Source organism: Dipteris shenzhenensis, chromosome 14 (assembly GCF_047967505.1).
Source record: "Dipteris shenzhenensis isolate YYH24624 ecotype China chromosome 14, Dip_SZ_1.0, whole genome shotgun sequence".
NCBI classification, from domain to species: Eukaryota; Viridiplantae; Streptophyta; class Polypodiopsida; order Gleicheniales; family Dipteridaceae; genus Dipteris; species Dipteris shenzhenensis.
The window spans coordinates 11,023,024-11,042,900 of record NC_141609.1 but is presented as its reverse complement, the minus strand read 5'-3'; the positions used below and the strand labels follow the sequence as shown (position 1 = coordinate 11,042,900).

The following is a 19,877-nucleotide window of genomic DNA, read 5'->3' as shown; positions in this document are numbered from 1 at the left end:
GCTTCAGAGGCATCAAGGACTTCATCTACAAAAGGGCCAAGTCACGAAGGGAGCCTGTATTGTCAAGTTTATCTCATTTACAGCACTATTTCATGTTGTTTCTACTATCTTTCTAGAAACTAGTGTTTGTCTCTAATGTTGGATGTAAGTGGTGATTGTTGCAGGCTTCTTCCTTGTGGATTGGGCAAGCCAAGAGCTGAAACCTGAGCTTGGAGTCCTCCTTTTTGTTGTCTACCTTGTACATATGCTTTTGAGTCTTGTATCTAGGTCCTAGGTTTTCACTGAGTTCATCAGTTTGGAAGGTGCATTGCACCTTGGTCTTGTATCTCCATTTTCAAGAATAAAGTGAGCCTGGATAAGGGGGGGGCCCCGTCTTGGCCCCTCAATCATATTGCATTCTCCAATGATGTCACTTTGTGTTTAAGCTGTATAAGTCTTAATTCCAGCTTAATTGCAAACTCTTAAGTTCAAGTATATGTGTTTGGCAACTCGCAATCAACTCATTCAAATGCCTCTGCAAAATCCGTTGTTTGATTTGATAGAAAGCACCGAGTAGTTTACAGTCTTCTAGGGCAGCAAGGTGTTGTGAGCATCATATATTCTGGAGCAGCAAAAGACAAGCAGACAGAAGCAGCAAGAGACCTACTCTTGGAGCCTATTCCCGACAGGCCGGCCAGCAATAGGGCCGGTTACTGACTCTGGTCTATTGATTGAGTCGGCTCTACACAGGAAGGGGCCAAGCCCCTCTAATGGACCTGTAAACAGTTCACTCCACCTATCCCACTGAAGACTCCGTCCAGACACTGCAGGAAGGAGAGTGAGTGAGCACAGAGCTCCATACAGTCTTTAGTGTTTCCATCTATCTTGACTGAAGTTTCCCCTGGCACTCTTGCTAGATGTTCGTGGCTTTTCTCATTTTTTCAGATTTCCCAGGTCATATTCTGAGTTCTCTCGACTCTTCTCTTCCAAATTCACAATTTAAAGTTCTTGATCCCCATTCTTGTATGACCACTCTGAGGGTTTGCTATAGCAAGTGTTCTCTATTTCGGACATGGTCTCAGAGCGACAGTGGAAGTCTCATGATCACTTGAAGGAAGGGGTCCCTCAAGCTCGAAGGCGACCCAATTCATTAGCATGTTCTATTTTTTTGTTTCTGTGATTTCAGAAGTAATGGCGCTCACATGCCTACCTTGCACTTCAGAGATGCCGAAAATTTGGATGAGACTTATAGGAAGGTCAACCTCATCTTACTAAAAGTACTACTATTTACAAAGCCATTTAAAGGCTGATTAGGCTAAAAATTTACCAAGTAAATTGCCATTTGTTACAATCCACTTTGCCGAAAGAGAATTTGTCTTTAAATTTGCAATGGTGGTGTAACAAGGAATTACAACAATAGACAAGGAATTACAACAATAGAATAAAGAAATGAAGCTCATACCTGGTCATAACACGTATGTAACAATGAGTCCAGCTGTCGCAGTCCCCCCCAGCTACAGCAACAATGATGATAGAGTAGTGGTAGCTCCACACAGCTGAACTATGGCTGTATCTGTCTAAGTCTTCAGCTAAGCAAATGGGGATATTGGGCCACAATTGAAAATGGCTGCCATGATGACTCATCATCAAGTAGACTTTGCCACTTGATGTAATACTCAACATAGGATTTATTTCTAAGAATATGGTCTCCGAATCCAATAATCCTCTTGGGTATGTACTGTATATGGCCCTCTTCATCCATGGGAGGAAGCTCTTCCAAAACCTAATCTCTACGCCCCCCCCAAATATCTCTTCAAAAGTGAAACATAAAACACATCACGAATCCTTGATAATGGGGGCAGCTCCAACCTATAGGCCACATTCCCAATTTTCTGCAACACCTTAAAAGGTCCATAATATCTAGTGGCTGGCTTAGTATTAGTGTTCCCTTTCAAAGAAGCATATTTAGATTTATGGAGACATAATCCCCTTCTTCAAATGAAAGCCCCCTACAATGATCATCTGCATATGCCTTCATATGTGCTTGGACTTTCACCATATGATCCTTTCATTGCTGTAGTAAGGCAGCCATATGTGCCAAGTCATAAATTGCTTGTTGGTTAGACATAGCTATTCTATCAACAAGGAATCCCAACCCTTGGGATAAAGACTTTCCCAGTACTTCCGGGTTCCCACCACCACAGGGTAGGGGTCATTGCACTAGGCAATGCCTATGGTGGTTCCACTATGTCAGACAACTACAATCTAATCATTCTTGCCTTGTTGATAGACACTATCTATCAATGAAATGCATCCAAACTCTTGGGATTGAGAGTTTTTTATCAACAAGGAATCCCAAGCCTTGGATTATATACTTTCCCATTACTTCTGAGCTCCCACGGCCACAGGGTAGGAGTCATTGTTCTATGCAATGCCTGTGTGGTTTATAAATATACAATTTTTCAGTCTAGTTAACTTCTGGAGTATATGTTATTCTTTATTCAATATATGCTACGATTTCCATGTGCTAGGATTATTGTGCACATCTTGTAGCTTACAGCCCTATTTTGTCTCAGTATTCCTCTTGCTTTTTTTCCCATGCAAGTAATCTCCCTAAGGCAGATCAAAATATAACCCTTTCCAACCAGCCTTCCCTCATGTCTAAACGGGAAGTTGATGGGGACAACTATGATGTCCATGAGGCTCTAGTTACCGAGCCCTCATAGGATTGGATAAAAAGTTTACGCTCCTGAACTCAAATCATGAGCGATTGTTCCAACAAATTATTGCTATGCAGACTCAACTTCAAACTCCAGATGTGATGGCTTCTGTTCTTGGCCCAAACATAACACCAACTTAATTCTCAGGGGAACAAAAGGATCGCAAGAAAGACGTAGTGGATACTTGGCTTCACAAATGGCAAGTCCACTTCAACTTTCACCCTACCCGTAGAACAAGCGAATCTAGTTAGCAGTTGGATATCTAGCTGGAAAGGCTCTTCTCTAGGGGAAGGAATTGAGACCTCAGCCATCCACTTGGGCAGAGTTCGAAGAAGCTTTTAGGAATAAGTTTCTAAAAAAGGAAGATGATTATGATATCGTGGCCAAGTTCAAGGCCTTAGATGTGACCAAGTAGAGCCTCACTTTTGAGACCACAGACCCACGCTACAAAGATGGATCCTATTACCCTCTTGGGTTTCTTTGTAGCTGGCTTACCTAATTCCTACAGGTAGCAGGTTAAAGCTCTAACCTGAAAGAGGCCATTCACTTTGTGCACATTTATGATGATACCATGGCCTCGACCAAGAAGTTAAATGCACCCAAGACCCATGGCAAGAACAAGAGAGAGTTCTCGACAAGTGTTTTTGTCAATGTCCTCACACACCCTCATTCTGGTGATTGTTCTTTTAATAATTCACTGTTTGGCCCTCATGACCTCTATCGGGCTTATGGAGAGATCCAAGGGACACGGATTCATATTCTCTTTGACTAGGGTAGTTCTCACAAATTTTTTAATCATAAACTTGTGCAGAAGCTACAACTGACTACAATACCTAGTCGAGGTGCAGCTTCTAGCTGGGAAGCAGTTTTGGGATCGCAAGGTGGATCGACTTCCAATCAAGATTCAAGCCTATGAGGATATTTTGGAATGCTATGTTATGCACTTGGATCATGTAGACTTGTTGTTGGGCATTGAATGGTTTAAAATACCATGATGTCTGTCTAGTGCAGGGGTGATCCCTTGGTGTAAAGCATTTTTCCATTCAGAAGAATTAAACAAATACCAAAAGGGCTGCCAAGGCATTTGGGGCTAGTGGGTCTCTTGTGTACTATTTTCTTTAAGTAGGGGCATTTTAGCCTCCACACAGTTGTTGTTCAGTTAATTTCTAAGTGAACAGGGGTCACTGCCCTTTAGTTTCCTGAAGGCCGGTTTCGATGGGGATGCGTGGAAATTTCCCTTATAGATTTCAGCCTAGCATGCAAGGCTATCAAGGACAGAAATTCGGAGGAATGCCGTCTATGATGCCCAGCATGATGTATGGAAACATTGGGATGCAGCCAGAGACGCAAACTGCTATGCTTGGTATGACGGGGAATTTTTCGAGAATGCTTGGAATGAATGCAATGGGACCAGGAATGGTCAATTTTGCTGTGAATAGTGGACAAAGTGTCACAAATCTTGGTAATATGATGCAGCCTCCGTATTTACGGCCACCTGCCTATTAGAATCTCACACCCAAGGGGAAGCATAATGATTATAACGAAGGTGGTTCAGTTGTAAAATTTGACACTTTCAATGGGAGCCAAGCTCTCACTTTTATTCAGCAGTTTGATGCAGCATACTCAGGTGGGAGTTTTACAGAGTCGTCAAAAATTCAAAAAGCCGCCACTTTATTGAAGCGAAATGCTTTGTGATGATGGACAAATCTTCTCTTGCAAGGGAGAGCACCCACCACATGGGTGGAGTTTAAGTAGGTCTTTTTAGTTGCATGTTAACCACCACATTTGAACCTGACATCATGACGGTTTGGCACAAGTTGGATGCAGAGAATTGCCGTAATTTAGAGAAATATAACAAGAAAATTTGGGAAGCCCTATTGTTGCCAGTTAGTTCCTATCGGCATGTTCATTGTCTGAGCAGGTAGAGAAATATTGTTGTGGATTGCCAAAGGAAATTCGAGACTTTCTGCACAGAGTCCAAAGTTTCTTACATGTCTCATTTGATCGAGAATGCCAATACAGCTTAGAGGAGGGCCATTAGGTCCGTGAATGCTTACTCAAGAAGAAAACACAGCATCACCCCTCGGAGGATAGAGATGAACATAAGGTGGAACCCAAAGCTGATCCTAAGAGCAAGAAGCAAAAGCCATTTGTTGGCCTTGTACCTCACATGATCACTGATAAGAAACAAGAGGATGATACAGAGCTTTGTGGAGCTTGGGGCAAAGTTGGTGATTAGACCACTCTATTTTTCTTCGACCCAAGTGCTAAAGCAAGTTTCATCTCTCTTGAGTTAGCAAGTAAGCTGGGTATATGCCCCGAGGAGATGGGTTCACTTGCACAAGCCAATAGGGCTGTGTCACGAGGGCGTGATTTCTGGCGCATGCATGTTGGCCTGTATGTGGGCAGGACCCTGGGAAAACAAGGAGCATGGTCAAGGGTTGCTTGATGTGCTAGAACCCCTAGCATTTGTGCCTTGGTGGTAAATGAAAGGTGTAGGGCCAAGAGGACCCGAAAGGACCTTAGGATTTATTTTTTTTGGCTGAAAAAACAGTGCTGATTATATTACTTCGAAAAAACAAGATACATGAGGTCAGTTTTGCAGCTGACGGGGCTGCGTTCACAAATCGGACGCAGCCCTAAATGGAAACAAAAGCTCTCTCTCATGGAGGGATCAGGCGGGTGTGAATAAACAGCCAGAGAGGTGGTGAATAGCGCCACTGAAGGCCCTAAGAAGTATGCTCGAAGAAGAGGCCCTGCATATCCCAATCTCGGAGGAAACGTCTCCGCTTCTCCCGGCCAGCCCGAGAATCTCCCTGTATCTGGTCCCACTGGCCTCTGAGTGTGTGTATAATCTCACTCCACATGTCGGCCATGACCTGGGCAGTCGAAAGAGAGGTACCACCGAGGATTTGCGCGCAGCACGAAGTCCAAATGTGCCATCCAGCGATGCTGCTAATAATCTCCCAGACTGGTTGCCTCTCCTGAGATCCTGTGTCCGCCTCTGCCAGGTGCGGCGGGATGCCCTCAAGCGGCCCCCAAGTTCCCTGTGTGATAAGGAACATGGGGTCCTGCGGGCCTGCCTCGAACAACTGATGAAAGCTAGGTGTGGTGCTGCACCAGCAGAACGCGCCCCAGGTGATCAAACCTAGCTCCGGTGCTGCACGAGTAAGGATCCCGAAGGTCCACCTCCACACTTCCTGGGCGCGAGTGCAGCTCCACAGGCAGTGTTTTGGTGACTCCTCGTCCTCATGACAAATCTGACAAAGTCCATCCTGACCAATCTGCCGCAACCAGCTCCCCACTGGAAGACCCTTGTGGGCGAGTAGCCAAAGGAAGTAGGAAATCTTCCACGGCCGCCAGCTCTCCCACAAGGCCTTCCAGAAGGCCTGCAAAAATAGCCTGGAGATACCCTGAGCATACCAACTGGGCCGCTGGGTGGGCGGGCGGCTCTCCATCCTCCCGAGAACTCTCCTGCCCAATGTCGTGCTGTAAGCGAAGAAAGGGGTCGGCCCCTGGCCTACCACAACCTCTAGCCATCTCCACTCACATGGGTCCCAATCAAGCTCTGACAGGGCCCGCCCCTCCCAAAGCCAGAGTCGCCATAACTGCAGCTGATCCTACTCTATACTAGGATCGATCCGCCAAACCTTCCCCACGAGGCCTACGACCCGAACCCTCTGCCACGAGAGAAGGGGGTCGATGAGCACACCCTCTCTCCTGAGTCGGCCGTCTCCCAAAACCGCGAAGAAGGAAACAGAGGTGTCGTCCAACCGACCTGCAACCACCAGTGGGATGCCACGGGGGGTGAACTGTCCAAGCCAACGGTCATCACCAGGCATGAGGATCTGAATCTTGGGTGGAACCAACCAACCGGCACGAATTGCTCCGTCTATCTCTGTGCGTCTCGCCTGAGCTCCACGGACTCCTCCAGCTGTGGCTGCTAGAGCAACGGTCTCCAAGTGTCTGTAAGTGTCCCTCCAAACTCGAAGGGACCGGGCTGGCCCCCGCATCCAACCGTCCCACAGGATATGTAACCTCTCCCCCAGCTGAAGGCCCAATGTATCTCTGACCTGATCATTCCAGATGAGCGGCTGGCGGTCGATCTCCTCCTGACTGCTAGGAGGGGACTGGAGGAGACTGAGACGGAGTCGCCTCCAAACCAGGAGAAGGCTACGAATGAGTGGGGAACGGGGGTGAGTAAGCGGTGCAGAGGTGAAGATCCACCGGAGGGACGGTAGCCACTCTCCACCTCGGCGCGGGACGCAAGAACTGATCCCCTGCTGAAGTAACATCTTCCATGTTTGCCCCCCCGGGGTCAAACTGCGGATAACTAACTTGCCCAGCAGGGCCCGACTCTGAAGCTCAGGATCAATGACCCCCAAGCCACCCTCAGCCTGCGGAAGAATGATTGTCTGCCAGGCTACCCTGGCTCTGGTATCTCTGAGACCATCCCCCCCAGACCACAGGAAATTCTGGACCATCCTCCTGAGCTGTGCCACGCTGGATCTCGAGAAGCACCAACAAGAGGCCGCATACCAGGCCGTGGCCAGGAGAACTTGGTTGACTACAAGAGCACGACCTGCAAGAGAGAGCTTAGCAGTGCTCCAGAAAGCCAGCTTCCATCGAATGGAATCTAGCACCGGGAGAAACTGCTGAGCTGGCATGATGTCCAGGCCGACCTGAAAGCCGAGGTATCTAGCTGTCTGCCCCCGCGGGATCCATCTGAAACCCAAAAACCTCCCCCACTGTGAGCATGCCCCAGGGTTTGTGAGAAAACCAACTGATTTGTTCCAGTTGATTTTCGCACCGGCTGCTGAGCAGAAGACCTCTAAGGCCAGCCTCACCCTCTCTAGCATCATCTCATCATCCTGAACGTACAGCGCTGTGTCATCTGCATACTCCGAGTCCAGGAGCTCCGTGTCCTCCCTGATGGGAAGGCGAATACCCCGGATCCCGGTCGACCTCGCCCGAAGGTAGTATGTCATCGCCTCGGCGAAGAAGAGAAACAGGTAAGGAGCGAGGGGGCAACCCTGACGCACTGATCTCTCCAATCGAAATCGCTCTCCCATCCTGCCGCCGATGATGACCCTACTGGAAGCTGTCCTGTATAACGCTGAGATACCCTAAATCCATCCTACTGGGAATCCCAGTCTCTCCAAAGTACCCTCCAGGAAGGACCAGTCCACTCGATCGTAGGCCTTCTCAAAGTCGAGAAGTAGGATGGCTAAGTGCGACCCGCTGTGCTGAGCCCACTCCGTCGCCTCTGAGAAGGTAAAGACATTATCCAGGATACTGCGATCCTGGACAAAGCCTGTCTGAGTGTCATGAATGAGGTCAGGAAGTAGTGGCCGAACTGTGGCACTGATCATCTTGGCAAGGATTTTGTAGGCCGTGGTGAGGAGAGTGATCGGGCGCCATTGACGGATCTCCTGTCGGTCTCCTCCCTTCGGGATGAGGCAAATCAATCCCAAAGAGAGGCTCTTTGGCATATGTCCGCTGCTGAAAATCCTCTGGAGGGCTGCTAGGAGGGGCTGATGGATCTGATCCCAGAAAGAGGTGAAGAAAGCGTGAGAGAGCCCATCCTTGCCAGGGCATTTCTGCCCATCGATGGCCATCAAGGCCTCCTGCATCTCGACGGTAGTGAATGGTGCCATCAACGTCGTCTGCATGCTGGGCTGAACAAGGGATGGAATGTGCCTCCACACCTCCGGACCTTAGGATTTTTAAGTTGGTCATTGGTGGGCTTTTAAAAAAGGCCCCACTAGAGGGGGCCTAGGGGCAACCCAAGGCATGGGCTGCCATGTGGCAAGCCCATACAGTCCCTTTTTGGAAAAGAAGGCCAAGGATGGCCTTGGGCAAACAATGGCGCGGGGGATATATCGCGTGAAGGATAGAGACCTCATGGGGGCCGGCGCCTATGAAGAGAGAAATCTTGTGGCCGTACGACGGTACGAAAGGGTATTAATGAAGATGTGCAGCTGTGTACGGAGCATCGGGCACTGTTGGTACGACTGTGTACGTGACTTCATGTGCTATTGATACGGCTGTGTACGGAGCAATAAATGCTGCTAACAGGGGTACGACTATTGTTCGGGCTGCCATAAGTATGAGCTGCTACACGTGAGGGTTTCCACACGTACAGCTCTATGTTTACTGCCCTTTGTACGAGATATGTATAGACTATTTTGCCAGTTGTATTGATAGAATATGCTAAGGTGAACAGGCTGTTTCTGTCAAATGCTCACGGCTGCTTCCAAGGCTTCATCAATGTTTTTGTTAGATGACTATAAACTGCTTTGGGTGAGCTGGCTGGTCATACAGGGACTTTCCCTTTATCTACAAATTGTTAGTAAAGGGCTAGCGGATCCCATTGGAACTCTTGTCACGTGGGGACTTTTCAAAAGGTGGTCATCCCTTTGTTTTAGGCTCTTTTGGTGTTGGTTGAGTAGATATGCCTTTTCTCACTGCAATGAGTAGGTGGGTGTACAAGTGGGCACATGAAGCATTTGTAGGGGACTGTGTGACCAAGTCTTGGCTACTAGAAAGAGTCCTAAGCTGAGTACAAGTGTTCTGGAGAAGCCTAGTTAGTAGGGTGATTCACAATGAATGCTTGCAAACGTTGTTCATGCTTCTGATCACCGTGGGCAGATCACTGATGCTTTAACCCATTGTTTGGGTATTCCAATGAGTCAGTGGACACTTGCGATTGTCTGAGGAGCGTGTGGCCTTGTGTGGGCTGCTAGTAAACACTCTCAGGTTAGATGCAGGTGTTTGCATTGAGTATGGATGCCTATGGTCACATGGGTGTGATAGCAGAGCCTCGCAAGGCTAACTCATTGTGTATCCTATTTGCTGGCTTTGGCAAATAACATGTTCCGTGCCGGAATATGTTTTTGGTTTCTCTAGGAGATGGGTCACATGCAGACAGTGGTTTCTACGCAGACGGCACATCTTTGATATAGCCTCGTTCCTGAGTAGGCAGGGGTCGGGAATCCATGCTTGGAATGGGAAGTATCCCTAGAACCCCGAGAGGGATGGTCCAGGTGTGACTTCCCTAGTGTTTGCTGTATTATGATGCTAAATCTCAACAAGTTATTGTATTAGGATATGTGCGACCCATAGGGTGAGAGACTATTGGTCATGGCAGTCCTGGACAATGGAGAAATCTTTGGTATGCTTTCTTCTGCTTTGAGCAGATGGATGGCTAATTGGGCACTGGTACAGCTATGGGGAATTGTACGTCCAAGTATGGTTACTAGTGACAGTTCTTGGCTGTGTGCAAGCTTCCTGGACTAGGGATGGAGACCTACTGCCAGAAGTAGTGAGAGCAGTGAACAGTAAGGGCTATGCAGGGTATGTGGTTGCTCACTAGGATGTGGAATGCCCCAGTTGTAAGCAGGAGTGTATCCTTTATGTAGCCTGGATTTCAGGGCCTCTCACTTAATTAAAGAAATACCGAAAGGGGCACCAAGGTTTGGGGCCAATCACTATCTTTGTCTTGGTGCAGGGGCACTCTAGCTCCCAATCTGCTGGTAATACTTCTACTGAATTGTTAATATAACAGTGTTGACTGGTTACTTGTTAGTTTTACTGCCCTTTGATTTATTAAAGCCGGTTTCAGGCTGCTACAGGGCTGAGTACATCCATCACTCTGATCATTGGGAAGCTCTGTCTTCATATCCAGAGCTATGTTGATACCAAGAATTTTACATCATGTCTAAGAATGGTTGTGACGTACTCCATGGTGTTATCGTCTTTGGGCTATTGTTGATACTTTCAATAAAACAGTTACCCTGACTCACAAAGGAAAGACTCATGTGCTTGATGCAAAACTCAAAGGAGAGTCCATTCCGGTTGTATTTGCTTCTGCAATTCCATCAGTAATGAAAAAGCATAACTCTGAGTATTTGATTTTTGCAAAAGAAAAAAAGAGAAGATGATCAGCTGCCTCTTTCTGGTATTAACAAAGAGCGGACAGATTTCTTGTTTCAATTGTTTTTTTGAGTCTTTATCAGGGGAACTCACGCGCAAGAGGCATGAAGACCATGCTATAGATATTATGCCAGGTAGTAGTCCTCCAAATATACCACTGTACAAGGTCAACGCAGCCCAATGGGAAGAAATATTGAGCCAGGTAAATGTATTGCTGCAAAAAGCGCTGATTCGGCCCAATACTGTTCATCCGTCCTTTTGGTGCTGAAGAAGGATGGATCTTGGCAGATGTGCATCGACTACAGTGCACTTAACAAGATCACAGGTTTCCATTCCCCGGATTGATGATATTTTGGACACACTCATGGGGTCTTCCATTTTCAGCCGCATTGATTTGAAGAGCAGGTCAGACCAGAAGATGTGCACAAGACGGCTTTTGGGACCACTTTTGGGCTCTATGAGTATCTTGTCATGCCATTCGGGTTAACTAATGCTCCCGCCACCTTCAACCGAATGATGGACAGGATTTTTAGAGAACATGGGTCTTTTGTGGGCCCATTCTTCGATGATATTATTGTTTTCTCCAAAAATGAGGAAGAGCACCAAAAGCATCTAGCGGTTGTGTTAGAAGAATTGGTATGGTTCAACCACCAGTTCAGGCTATGTGGCAAATTTTAAATTATTATATGCGATTTTCTACAAACCCCATGTCTACAAGCTAGCTTTGAGTTCCATCCGCCGGGCCCACCATCCGTCTGCAGATGTTCCGTCCGCCTACTGAGTGCCGGGGTCTCCGATATACGCCTGCAAACCGGTGCGATTTCCAAGGTCTCCCGATGTGCGTATGCCGGACGTCTTTACCAAGGTCTGTGGACCGTTGCTACCAAGGAAAGTAGCAAAACCACACAATGATACCACTGAAACCCAATCCAGATAAAATTCGCAATTCACTTCCGCACCGTGGGATAGTTGCAATCAACGCGGGACTCTTCTGATGCAAATCACAGTACCTGGGGCAAGGATACCTGGCGCTGGAAATTTCGTACACTTCTTGAGATATGTGCTGGAGCTGTGGCAACTCAATCGCCGATAAGATAGAGTGCTGGGAGAGAAGGGTAAGGAGCAAAACACAGCACCAGGGCCCAGAAATAAGGACTGGACCCCCCGAAGGTCTTTATTGCAATAGAATAATCTTTGTACAACTGGCTCTTGAAAGAGCATAGAGCTGAGTATAATTTTGAATGAATCTGGGAGGCTAGAGGCCTTTCTTTTATGAACTAGGCCTAGCAAAAAGCTAGGGCCTGCTTTCTAAAAGCTACTTTTACAAAAAGCCAAGCTTTTAGTCTTTATCCTTGTAAATCTGGTGCTCTAGAGCTTTTGGGTGCCTTTTTAATCTTGTGGGCCCTCTTTTAAAGAGGCGCCCTCCCTTGTCCTTGCTTGAGCCTTGTGAGACCTGCTTTTTGGCTTCTCTCCCCAATCTTGGGTCTTTTTTGGACTCTCTCGGGTCCTACACATTGCACACACAATTTCCAACACTTCAACCATTAGAGGTTAGCAAAATGCATGCATTCCTAGTTCTTCGACTATTTCTAGTCCCTTGTCGGCATCCCCACAATTGTGTTTTTACCAATGCAAAGCAAAAATCAAAACAATGAAACTTATTCCTGGTTAAGCAACTTCACCATTCTTTGACCAAAGTCAATTCCAATAAAGATTACTCTTTATTTTCTTAGGAGAAGTCCCAAATGGTGACAACAGGAGGTTTATTTGTTACTTTGCCGAGATTGCTTCCCGTCCGTATGCTTTGCAGAAGAAGGGTACTTCCTTTCGTTGGACATCCAAAGGAATTGCAGCTTTTGAAGAGCTGAAAGAAAAGTTGTGTTCTGACCTTGTCCTAATCTTGCCATATTTGAGAAAGCCCTTCGCTATCCAGTGTGATGCACGTGGCAACAGCATTGGAGGAGTTCTTATTCAAGATGGAAGGGTCGTTGCTTATGAGAGCAGGGTGTTGCAGCCCACAAAGATGAATTTTCAGATTTATGAAAAGGAGATGCTTGATGTAATTCATACTCTCAAACAATGGAAGCACTACTTGTTGGGTGTCAATTTGACCAGTGCCGGATGCGGTATCCAAGAAACCCCGGGTTTCTGCTGTTTCTATTGCCTATCATGATGAATTTGATGCCATGAAAGAGCAATATGCTTCGGATGACAAATTTGCACAGGTATATGATCAATTGTCTGAGGGACAGAGGAATGATCATTATGTTCTTCATGATGGTTTTCTGTTGATGCATGGCCATTTGTGTGTCACAAAGTAGTTGAGGGCCAAGGTAATGGCTGAAAGTCATATTCCGCCTTATGCAGCACATAGAGGAATTAAGGCAACTGTGAAGGCTGTTGAGCACTTCTTTTACTGGCCAGCTTTGCGACGTGATATTGAGGCGTATGTCAAGACATGCATCACCTGCCAGAAAGTGAAGTATGACAGGCAAAAAACCCTTGGACTACTACAGCCACTCCCCATTCCAGATAGACCACGGCAAAGCATTGTTATGGACTTCATCTTTGATCTTCCTCGTCCACCGTCAAGTCATGATGGTATCTAGACCATCATTTGCAAGTTTAGTAAACAGACTCATTTTATTCTGGTGAGGAAAAAATTTTCGGTAGACCAGATGGCAAAACTTTTCTTGTCTCATGTTTTTAAATACCACAAAATGCCACAGACTAACATCAGTGATAGGGACCTGTGGACGACAAGCTTATTGTGGAGAGGATTGTTTGAAAATATGGGTACCACACTGAATTTCTCATCCTTGTTTCATCTACAATCTGATGGGCAATCCGAAGAGGCCAATGGCACTGCCCTTGATCTCTTGAAGTGCTATGTTTCGAAGCACAAGCAAAAATGGGAGTAGTACTTGCCACTCATTGAGTTTGCCTATAATATTCATACTTCTATGGGAAAGGCTCCTTTCGAGATTGTAGAAAGATACAGGAAAGTTCCCCCCATTCTGCACACCAAAGATAAAATCTTTGAAGCTGACAAGTTTGTGGAAAACTTGGATGAGGGTTATAGGAAAATCAAGATCGCTCTCCAGAGATCTCAGGATAAGCAAAAGAGAGATGCTGACCGTCATTGTTGTGAGCTGTAGTTCAAAGAAGACGATTGGGTTCTCCTACGCTTTCAAAAAGCTCGGGTGAAAAAGAAGGGGAAGGACAGGCTGCATGTTAAGCTTGGTGGTCTACCGTTCTACAGTCTTGGTCTAACGGTACTACAATCCCTTTTAAATTCTGTAAAAGATTAATGACGTAGCTTACAAGCTGAAGCTACTAGATCATTGGAAGATTCACAATGCATTCCATGTGAGTCTTTTAGGGAGATGTGCCAAAGGATATGCCTCCTGAAGATCAGCCTGAAGTTGAGAATTGGATGAAATCTTAGTTCCGGAACTGATTCTGGCACACAAGGAACGTAAGGCAAAAGGTAGAGTGATCCATCGCTATCTGGTTAACTTCAGAAATTATTCAGCTATTGATGCAAAGTGGATGGAGGAGGGTGAACTGGCAGATTCACCTCAGTTGTTGCAGCTCTACCTAGAGGCATTTCAGCTTGAGCCAACTTCGGTTGGGGCTCATTCAGGCTCAGCAGAGCATGTGTCTAGAGCATTGCCTGATGCTCAAGAGGGGGGTAGCACCTCCACTCCCGTGGTTCAGACTACTCCGGACATCTAGAGGTCGCTTGGTGACACTATCGGTCTCACCCGAAGTGCCGCTTGCTGATGGTATATCTGCCGCAAGACTTTTGGATCAATGTACTAGTCACTGTCAGTTTCTGATTGTATATTTGGAATGGCTGGTTATCTCGAGCTCTACCGAGCCATCCTTGTATATATTTTCTGATTTTCCTATGCTGTTTACGTAATTTTGATGTTTCAAGCACAAATCTGTATGGGTGCCTGTAATATTGGGAGAGTCTACCACTCAATATTTTCAATTTTATGATTTTTCTGCTTGCTGTTTTGAACCAGCAAATGAGGACATTTACTGTGTTTCAAGAGAGGTGTCTGTCACGTGGACGCGAATTTCTAATTTTTAGGGGTTTACGGTGAGACTGACCTGGCCTCAAACTGATTAAAGCATCACAGCGACTCAGTTGGCTGAACAGTTTGTTGACCAATTATATCAGCTGTATGGGTTGCCGGCTGACATAGTCAGTGAGAGGGACGAGTGAATTCTAGGCACTTGTCTTTGACAAGGTAGATACCACTCTTAGCTTGAGTTCCTCTGAACATGCCCAGTCTGATGGCCGGACCGAAGTTGGAACCAACATCTGGAGGATATGCTTCGGGCATATGTTTCCAAGAGGCAATCTTCATGGAAAGATTACTTACCCATGGTTGAATTTTCTTACAACAGTGCGAAGCATTATGGTACTAGTTTCAATTCTTTTATGCTTATGTATGGGTTTCAACCCAAGTCTCCAGTAGTGGTCGGATTCAAGGGAACCAAAATGATGCTGCAAAGACTTGCAAGACATGCAAGAGATGTTGCAGTTCGCCAAGGAATCTATTAGAAGTGCCCAAGACAAGGACAGATTTTATGCTAATAGAGATCGTTCGCCTAGAGAGTTCTCTATTGGAACAATGGTATACTTGCATATTCCCAAGGAATCCAAGAGTCTCAGTACTAGACAGGTTAGAAAATGATCCCCCAGATATTGTGGTCCATTCAAGGTTATCCAAAGAATTGGCCAAGTTGCATATGAACTGGATTTGCCTCCTAATGTAAGGATTCATCCAATCTTTCATGTCAAATAGAGGATCAAGTAGTTACTCATTAGGAACTTATAGATGTTGAAGATTCGACCTTTATACCGCACGAGCCTGAGAGTAATCTTGGATTTCTTGAACGTCAAGTTAGAAATAGGACAATCACGGAATACAAGATTAAGTGGAAGGATCGTATTAAGGAGGACTCGATATGGGAGACATTAACTAACTTTCAGAGAGAGTTTCCGGACTTTCTTATGAACTCAAGAGTGAGTTCTTAGAGGAAGGGGAGTATGTCATGTGCATGGATCGTATCTGAGGTGTGCTTAGGCACACAGGACTAGCTTTGATAGCCTGGGAAGGCTAGGGGCTAGGCAAGCGATTCTCAGGTTGGGTTGCAAGGGCAATGGACCAGTTATGGTTCCTGCTATTTTAGCGGCGTTGGGCTAGAGCCTATATAAGGGGTTCAGTTTTCATTCACGCAAGTCAAAGCAGGTATAGCTCTTCCTCTGGATCCTTTATCATGTTGCAGACGTGCACTTGCTTTCTAGCGTAGCCCGGATTCCTAGTGCAGTCCTGAGGCCCTATGGGCACGCCTCCTGGTGGTATGGGATGCCAGAAGGTTGTGGACTGGTTGGATGTAGATGTTCATGCCAGCAGCCCAGCCTGTCGCACAGGGGGCTGCTCGAATACTACGGGTCCTGGACCTGTGAGCATCATGGTTGGGTGGTGAGATCTCTAGCAAGGGGAGAGACAAAAGTCTGAAACATCTGCTCCTTAAGGTCATCCCATGTGCTAATAGGGTTCTGTTCTTGTTGAAGGTGCCTCCACCAAGTATGTGCATGGTCCCACAAATGTAATACAGCAAACCTGATTTTGCTTGGACCACTCTTGGGGTATAGAATGAAATAATCCTCCATGTTACTTAGCCACTCTTCAAGCTCATTAGGTGGACAAAATGATCTTATCCTAAGCATCTTTTTCTTGATGACTAGCGCCTTTGGGCTCAACAGATTTTAACAGTTTGGATATATTGTTGGAAGGGCATAATAGACCTGAGATCTGCTGGAAGACTTTTATAACCATTGAACCTTTGCCATAGTCCATCCACTTCAGGACTGGCACCCTTGGAAACATTGCCTCTTCGTGGTTCCCTGCTCCTATGAGCTGTCACACCACTTGTATGGTTGCCCTCCTTGCAGAGGACATGAAACCAGTAGGATCACCAATTGGTTCCTCAATCTGAATCATCATCTCGGGTCTGTTCCATGGGCTTTTTCCTTTCATGGATTGATTTCTCTAAGATGGTCAAGCCTTCTGTTCATAGTTGCAAAGGAATTCTGCATCCTGAGTCCATTTGCTTAATCTCCATGGTCATTTCCTTAAGCAACTGCAATATAGGGTCAACATAACCATTATTATTCCGCTCCTGGCCTTGAGATGCTTGCACATGTGAGGTGCCATCTGTAGTCCCCTGTTTGCCACTACCAGGGGCATCATGATGATCCATATTGGCTTCTTGGACTCCTTCAATGGAGCCATTGCCTAACCTTGTAGACTCAGTTACAGCATCATCCTCCGGGATGGAATCAAGGACCTGTAGGCTACTTCCTAGATTGACTTCCAGGCCTCCTTGCAGACATATTTGTGATTCAAACCAATTAGATTTAAGGTGCTATCTGAACACTGTTTAGATCACTGCTTAGAACACTGTTTGGAAGATTCTGGCTGAACAGTATAATGCCAATTGCCAGGGACAGATTCACTGTCCACGTGGCAAAAGCACAGACTGCCCTAATTCAGGGCAACAAAGGGGACTATAGATGGGACTTATTTGCTTTCCATCTGGGGCCTATAGGCTGTGAATGGTTGAGATCACTTGGAGAGATTACCATGGATTTCAATCACATGTATGAGATTCTTCCATAAGGTAAAGACATACTTTTGAAGGGCTATGAGGCACCTAAATTGGCTGTCATTTCTTCTCAGAAGTTGGCAAGAGACTTCAAGAATGTTTGTGCAGTCTATGCCCTCCATCTTTCCAAATCTGAGGACATAAAGGAAGTGATGGTTAAGGACCAAGAGATGAATGAGCTGTTACAACAATATGCAGATGTGTTTACAGATCTGCCCCATCACCTCCCACCTCAAAGAGACATTGACCACTCTTGAACTAGGTTCCACAACATTATTGCCTTTGATAGCTGAAATAAATGCAGTGATGATCAAGCCTCAGTATTGCCTTCATGCCATGTGTTAATGTGCGATGCAGATTAGGGGGTTTTAGTTCAGCATATTATAAAGGCTGAAACCCTTGTATTTCCCTCATTCTAGCATTTGCCATTTTAACGAAATGCTCTAAAGGCTACCACTGTTTAGCTGTTTCAAGAGTATTTCCCAGCAATATCAAACGCCTCTCCCGTCGCAGAGAGACCCCCAGATGTTAAACGAAGGACTAAAACAAACTCCACATGCCAGAACCTTCATTGCAAAACATCAAAAGAGAATCACATGACTGTTCTACAAGCGAAATTATTCGTGAACACTACTAATAGTGTCGGAAGGCAATTTAAAAAGGTGGTTGCTAAAGCCCATGGAGACAGGAAGCTTCTGTCCGGAAGAAATTAAAATTAAGCCATATGCTCGATATGGTGCGTCTATAGGTCTGAACATTCGTTTCAGTGGGGTGGGGGATAAGATTGTGTCATGCTTCTTACACCTACCTACACTACCGTCGCAAGCATAATGGAGGGAAACAGAATTTTCTGTCAAAACTGCATTGATGATGGATGATTTCATGTACACTAATGTGTTCGGTAAAAGGATGCAAATTCGGATTAACAGGGTTTTCATAAAGACCTCACCTAATATACTAGAAGAATGAGAAAACACAGGACCAAGAATGCGGAGGTCTCTGGCAGGTATGGAAACAAGCTTCGTGATGGTGTTCCTGTCCAATTCAAGAAGCTCCGAGTCGCCATCTGCATGAAGACGCAACCAGAGCCGAGTATCTGGCTTTTTCTTCTTCTTCACCAATTGAAGCGATTGGATGTCGGACTTTCCATCCAAGAGTGTGTAGGTGGTTCTGTCGAAGATGCGGTTTTTGATAATGGGAGGCTTACCCATGCTGCGGCTGGCGTGGCAACAACGTCGTTGCCGGAACAAAATCGTATATTTTGGCTTCTGGGCGGAGTTTATAGAGAACCCATACGAGAGGCGGGGTGTATGGAAGGAAATTTGAGGACAATAGGGACTGTTGCTAGGAACTCCATGGGAAAGGAAAGACCATATGTTCTGTTTCCGATATCGCGTTCCATCTAGCAGGGAACAGAAGAAAATCAGAGGGCTATTTGAGGGTAATTGGCAGATGTTCTTCCCCTCGAGCAGTAAGATCGGAAATTGCGAGATGGGAGAGACAAACAGATCGAGTGGGGAAACAGAACGATCGATCAGGGATCATCAGACTTGTGGCTTCGATTTCTGAGCTGAAATTGATCAGAAATTCGCAGTGAACGATAAGAAGAATTCATTGCCCTCGGGTGATTCGCCGAGACACAGATTTTTGCGTCGCCCTCGCCCAAATCACACTTCATCCGACAGCCATCCTCACGCTGAAGTTGACTAATTATTTTTGCAAAATCCTGTGACGTTGACTATCTGTCGGAATCACTATTGCCGTCCACCTCCGTCAAAAGTTCCGTCCAACTATACACGGGAAATATTTTTTGGAAAATTTGATAAATTTAGAGGTTTTCACACAATTTATAACTATATTTGTAAAAATATGCGCGGATTTCTACAAAAAAGTCCGGGTTCTTGTGACCTCCAAATTTTTTTCCAACGGGTCAAAATCAAAATTCTTCCATTCGTTAAACCTAGCTTTTTTGTGAACACTCTCTGTTAGTGTCGTAGTCTATCACACACAAACTTTGACTTGGTTGCCGCCTCGAATATCATATTTTTTGAAGCTTAAGGGCAAATTGCAATCCAAAGAGGGCATTCCCACTAGAAGCTTTTTTCGTGTGAAATTTGTGGAAAGGGCTTCGAGCGGAAAAATCGCCATGCTCTACTAGTTGTAGAAGGGTCCCATTAAAATCACAAAAATCATTGATGTTAAGTGGAGAAATTGGCCATGCAGAACATTCAGGGCTTTTCAGTGATGAATGGTAGCCTTTGTAGGAGCTAGAAAGCAGCATAACATCGTGCAAGAGAGGAAACTCACCATTGCTCCCTCGTTGGCGATGAGCTTTTTTCATCATGCAAATCTCCTGTTGAATAGGATAAACACAAGAATGCCCTCTAAGAGATAGGATCTTAAAGTTTCATATACATATACCCGGATTTTCAAGTAAAACACTTATATTATGTCTCTTAAAATTAAAGGCAACCTCAGATTGCAACCCAAATTTCTCAATTTTAGTTGTGAAAAAACACAATACAAACCAGTTTCTATGAACACTACCTCCCA

At 45.7% G+C, this 19,877-nt stretch overlaps 1 protein-coding gene across 1 annotated transcript in view; it reads right to left on the bottom strand.

Moving 5' to 3' along the window:
• Window positions 1-19,001, bottom strand: part of LOC147894186 (magnesium transporter MRS2-4-like) — a 54,364-nt gene extending 35,363 nt beyond the window's left edge. The window contains exon 1 of the mRNA XM_087384858.1: window positions 18,274-19,001. Within this exon, the coding sequence (XP_087240984.1) occupies window positions 18,274-18,535 (262 nt within the window). The 5' untranslated portion in view covers window positions 18,536-19,001. The remainder of the gene's footprint in view (window positions 1-18,273) is intronic.
• Between the last annotated feature and the right edge of the window lie 876 nt (window positions 19,002-19,877).